Here is a 5,735-nt window from a genome sequence, read left to right as displayed (position 1 = left end):
AGTGGTATTCTGAAAATCTTCCTAAGTTTCTTCCTAAGTAGACTAAGGAAGAAACTTAGGAAGGGGGCGGGAATATGCAAATTTCTGACTTAGGAAGAAGTTGGTATTCTAGAATGCACTTAGGAAAGAATTTTAGGAAAATATTTAGGAAAGCTCCACCCCTGTCCTAAGCACGTTGTTAAGAATAGCAAACTGCAAGCATCGTGATAGGCGCGCTTGTCAGTCATTGCGCGCACATGTACTTTGATGCGCGAAATGAGCGTGAGAAAGGGGACATGCCGCGCACTCGTGTATTTGACCCTACGTCATAGTAATATGCGATTGTCATTGGTTGGTCCCTTATGATACGGCATTTTGTATTGGCTTAGGAAAGGACGTGGGCGGGGATAAGGATGGTCTAATTTGCATTAAGAAGTGCCTAGGAAGAAATTTCAGAATACCAATTTTGTCTTTCCTAGGCACTTCCTAAGTTTCTGACTAAGGAAGAAACTTAGGAAGAAACTTAGGAAGATTTTCAGAATACCACCCCTGGTGATTTGAGCAGTCAATATGTTATTGTAATCTTGCCATTAATTGCAGAATCATCTCTAGTTAATACGACTCAAGATCTAGTTTGGGTAATGAATAAACCTGCTATGAATTTCTCGTGGCACAAGTGTAAAGGACTCAAGATTAGCACTAGAGTTCCACTGCTGTTTGACACAATGCTCCTGAAGCGGATTTTGAAAAGCCAAAAAAAGATGACGGCTTAGCCAGCAAAACTGAATAGCATCTATTGAATACAGGCTCCATCCTTTTCTTCAAAGTTCCTCATAGAAATTTGGGATTACCAAATGAGCATCTTGCCACAAATTAGTCGTGGTTACACTGGCAGAACTTAGTGTATGTTCAAGTTCTTCAAGTTTAAGTTCTAAAAGTTTAGCAAGTCTGAACGCAACTTCCTGAAAACCTCTTTCAAAACTTCTTGTGAAAACCAGGGATATTTCCTGAACCCCCTAAAATCTTCACAAAGTTTGTGCAGTCTGAACACATACAGCTTAAACTTTGCAAACCATAGTGTACATCACGTGACAAGTCAACCGGAACCTGTTTGTTGTGCCTCCAGAGCTGTAAGATGGCATGCACTTTCTTTGGTATAACACATGTGCACCAGTGACCAAAACTCTGAAAACTTATTGAGAACTGAAACTTCGAAAATCTTGGCCGTCAGTGTGAATGGATGAACAAACTTCGCGAAGTGTTCTCAAAGTTAACCTTTCCAAAGTTTTGCTGGTGTAACCGCGGCTATTTTCATTCAATCTCACTTATAAATGGGTATCAAAAAAATCTTTGCCTGAAAGAAGGAAACAATGCTGGACGAGCTCCAAATGTGCTTTCTCCACACCCGTCATCATGATTTTGGCAGTACAATTCACATGATAGTAATGCAATACAAATATCCCATCACCAAGTGCCCCTCAATTCCCATGCTTCCCCCCTCCCAGCCCCCCCCCCCCCCCGCCTCCTTTCTATCATCAGGCTCTTCAGTAGGTGTCTCCATAGACACATAACTTTGCTGAGTCCATCTTAAGAAAAAAGGTGAGAACGGTCAATCCTCATCTCCCATCACCAGTAGAAGTTTGTGGAGATGAAAGAAGCAGCCGCGCTGAGCCATCCTCCGGAGTTCTTGTCCGGCTGACCGATGCGCTTGACCGCCTTGTCCTTGATGGGGCTGTCCTCTTCCGGGAGGTAGTCAGGGAGGACGTCGTTCTCCTTGTTGGCAAGGGCGGGGTTGGCACCGAAGGACAGAATCACCTGCCAAAAAGATGGGACGGAGGAATACCATGTAATGCAGGCTTTGAATTTTTTTTTTCATGCAAACACTGGCTGGTTGACAGGAAGCTTTCTGTCATCACAGTGGAAACCTTCTATTTGGTCTGAAAACTCCACTATCTTTTTGTGGTGGGGGGGGGGGGGGGGTAGGGATGGTATGATGTCAAATGTGCAATGTTGATGTGCTTTGCAAGTTGATCTGAGTAAGTCTCAATGATGTTGCAATTAGAAACTGCTTCCCTTGAATTACAAAAAAAAAAGGTAATTTTCTTCAACTTTTGGAAACAAGCAGTTAGGTTACTAATAGAGTGCTGCATTATTCACATTGGAATTCAAGCATTAAATCATTACTGCACTATGAAACACATCTATTGAGCTATTTATCAGTAAAGGTTCAAGTCTGACAGCTTTTGACAACTGCAACTAACAGTCATCTCACCACCATGCATGTTCTCAATTGATGTATTTAAGAAACAGGAAGCTGAATTGCAATTTACAGATTTGCCTCAAACTGCCTACACACACGATTGGCAACAAGAAATGATATTCTTCAAACCTTTGTTTCTAAATTTGGCATCATCAGATTCTGATGCGCTTGTAATTTTTGTTTTGGTGCTGGAAAGTTGTAGCTGTGGCATGGTAAAAAAAAATGATATGTGAATGTATTGCCATGGATGGGGCAGGGGGTACATTACGCATAACTTCTACACTCAACTTTGACATTCTTTCTTACCTCTTCTCCATGTTCATTCTTAATGACCTGCTCAGCCGACATTGTCTCTGTTTTGGCAATTGCAACGACTAGCACCTGTGGACAATCGAGAAAATAGGAATTTGTGAATTAGTTTGACAGCCTCATCCTTTGTATTCTGAGTCTCAATGTGGGTGCGCCAATACTGTATACGCCATATATTTAGCGAGTCTGAATTTTTCGCGAATCGGGACTTCCCGACGATTTCGCGAGTGGTTAAATTCGCGATCGTGGAGTGCTGTCACATTCACATCGGGATCAGAGTCATTATTTTTGCGTGTCTTTAATTTCGCGAAGAGCACCTGACTCGCGAAATTCGTGAAAATAAAAACCTCGTGAAATATTTGGCGCATACAGTAACTAGCATAATTTGTACATTACTGTTACCCATAAATATGACATATGTCCTCATTTCTTTTTTTTTGCTCACTAGAACTTATTCTTCTTTTTTTTTTATTCAATGTTTGACTTGAGATTTCATTTGATGCACAGAAATAAAAACAAAGTTAATGAATATAACTGCAATTAGAACAATTAAATGGAACAACAAAATGAAGATATCAATGGCTCAGCACAAAAGAAGACAAAGAATATAAGTTCCAGAAAATTATTGAACATTGCATCCTCTGGGCAACTCATCCATTGAGGTGACATTGTATTAGTTATGACATCATTGTCTTTCCTTCTGTAAATCAATATATTCAAACATAGTAGCAGGTGCAATACAAAAGCAATGTCAAGTTTTATACAATCACTGAAGTGAGAACAGAAGAATTGGTATTTAAAGGGATGGTACAGTATTGGTGGAGATGAGAATTGGGCTTTTGACCTTTTGCGAGATACCAAGAAAACACTTATGATATATTACAGGGCATGCCATTTAAAGAGGAATCCAAAGTTTATTTGATGAAAATCGGGTTTGGAATGACTGAAACATCCAAAAACAAAGTAAAACAAAGCGATCGTAATAAAGTGTGGGTCCCATACTTATTAGAATTGCTCTTTTTTGGATATCTCAGCCATTTCAAAACCAATTTTCATCAAATAAACGTTGTATTCCTCATGGAATCACATGCTCTTTCATATTCCATAAGAAGTTTCTCATTATCTCATCAAAAAATGTTAGAAACCTGAAATTACGTCTCAACCAAACCTATATGGTCCCTTTATTAAAATAAACTGACCTCTGGCTTCAGGTCCGTCCTGGTCCTCACCATGCATCGCTTCTTGATGAGGTCAAAGGTGAAGCTGACAATACCTTTGACCTGTAGCAAAGCCTCCTCACAGGTCCTCCGACATTCCTGGAAGAATACAAGAAAACGTATATTAGGTCACTGGTGCTATCACTCTTAAAGGGACTGTACATTACTGGTTGAGGTGGGGATTCATGTTTTGAACATTTGTAAGTGAGATAATGAAAAACCTCTTCTGAAATATGAAAGAGCATGTAATTTTAAGAAGGATTCAACGTTTATTTGATGAAAATTGGTTTTCAAATGGCTGAGATATCCAAAAAAGTGATAATAATAAAAGGCGACAGGCCACAACTTTATTAGGATCTCTTTGTTTCACCTTGTTTTTGGATATCTCAGCCATTTCAAAACCGATTTTCATCAAATAAACTTTTGATATCGGTACCCATTAGAATTGCATGCTCTTTGACATCTTATAGAGTGGTTTCTGAATATCTCGCAAAACGTTAAAAGCTAAATCCTCACCTCGACCAGAACTGTACACACCCTTTAATCCATGTAGTTGCTTGGAAAATGGGACAGTGTGAAACTAAAAACATCATAATCATACTTCTCACTTGAATAAATCAAATACTTCTCATGTATCACTTTCTCAAGATTGGAGACACTGAGGATCTAGAGAAAGAAGGAAGAAAAAGCAGAAGAGGAGGAGGAAGATACACCTGTACAAACTGCACAATGAGAAGAGCGAAGAACAAATAAAGAGAGAAAAAGATCTACACTCACAATGTCATTGAGGCCGTCGATCTGAAACGTCATGGTCTTCCATTTCTTGTTGTGGGTGCCCACAAAGAACTTGTTGGGGTGTTTTGGGTTGAGTCGGCCGCCAGCTGCTCGGGCCGTGTTCTGACTCTCCTTCAGGGGGCTTGGGGATGGTGGGGCCAGGAGACGCTTGTGAATGCTCTTCGCTAGATTCCTGCTCTTAGTATCACTGTGAGGGCTTCATAATGGGATAATACAATGGACTTCCATTATAATGAAGTCCTCGGGACCAGCAGTTTTCTTTTGTTATATCAAAATGTCATTATAACCAAACAAATCAACAATAAAAAGCATCTATAGAGCAGATAATGTTGCGGTCTGAATTTTCACTTCATTGTGACCGGAATTTCATTATAACCGAGTTTGTTATAACAGGAGTGCACTGGAGAAGAATCAGCCTCTATACATTTAACTAGTTAGTACCCGTTAGGGGAGCATTCTTCAAAATGTGGCATGATACGAAAATATTCACAAACAAGACAATCAAACAAATGATAACACAATCCCCAAAATAAAAGACAAAACAAAACAAAAGGAAAGAAATACAAAAAGGATCAAGGAACACAAGGTTTTCTGTAACAATCCTATATGCATCCATTGCAAAGTTGACTCTCCCCAAAAGACAAATTTACTTCAGCATGACAGTCCTTCAAATTCATCACAGATATTCCATTTTTGGACATTTGCCACGAGACGTGGATTCCCTGATTCAAGCTCAAGGGAAAATCATTGAAAAAAGCAATGAGGGCGACTACACGCCAACAGAGCACAGCCATTACAGTCACGTGTTGCATTGACTTCTGAAAAGAATTAGGACAGAACTGTCTCATCCCTGAGGCATACTTATTCCTTAGCTTTTTAATCGAGAATTTTTGGCTCACATTTTGTAGTTTCATATTTAGCCCAACAACTGTAAAGTTACTCAATCCTTCAAGGGTAGTCCAGACTTTCATACTTGCTACTTCTGTCCACTCACCTGTTGGCTACTGCTTCCAGACTGACCAGCATACCCAGCTCTCTCTTCATGATGGGCCGGTTGATGGAGCTCTCTGCCAAGTAGTGGAGGGCCTGAGTGGACATTTCAGTGATTTCCATATTATGCAAATTAGAAGGATGAGTGAGGTGAAGTTTAATCACCTCAAACCTCATTTTAAGAA

The 5,735-nt window shown here is 39.9% G+C and overlaps 1 protein-coding gene across 1 annotated transcript; it reads right to left on the bottom strand.

Annotated features, from left to right (window-relative positions):
• Nucleotides 1–1,605: 1,605 nt before the first annotated feature.
• Nucleotides 1,606–5,658, bottom strand: LOC139729409 (armadillo repeat-containing protein 1-like). Its single transcript, XM_071640337.1, has 5 exons — nt 5,555–5,658; nt 4,543–4,756; nt 3,748–3,864; nt 2,546–2,620; nt 1,606–1,794 (listed from the first exon to the last, which is right to left on the bottom strand). The coding sequence occupies exons 1-5, from the start codon at nt 5,656–5,658 to the stop codon at nt 1,606–1,608; spliced, it is 699 nt and encodes a 232-aa protein (XP_071496438.1).
• Between the last annotated feature and the right edge of the window lie 77 nt (nt 5,659–5,735).

The sequence above is a fragment of the Diadema antillarum genome, unplaced genomic scaffold (assembly GCF_040938485.1).
Source record: "Diadema antillarum isolate AM-2024a unplaced genomic scaffold, OU_Dant_1.0 seq00000239_RagTag, whole genome shotgun sequence".
Classification (NCBI taxonomy): domain Eukaryota; kingdom Metazoa; phylum Echinodermata; class Echinoidea; order Diadematoida; family Diadematidae; genus Diadema; species Diadema antillarum.
The sequence above is the reverse complement of the archived record's forward strand: the minus strand, read 5'-3'. Positions and strand labels throughout refer to the sequence as shown.

Coding starts and splice junctions, on each gene's coding strand:
- LOC139729409 (XM_071640337.1), bottom strand. CDS start 5,658: ATGTCCACTCAGGCCCTCCACTACTTGGCAGAGAGCTCCATCAACCGG. Junction 4,757..5,554: donor CTGGAAGCAGTAGCCAACAG/GTGAGTGGACAG, acceptor CCCATTATGAAG/CCCTCACAGTGATACTAAGA. Junction 2,621..3,747: donor GGACGGACCTGAAGCCAGAG/GTCAGTTTATTT, acceptor GATTGTCCACAG/GTGCTAGTCGTTGCAATTGC.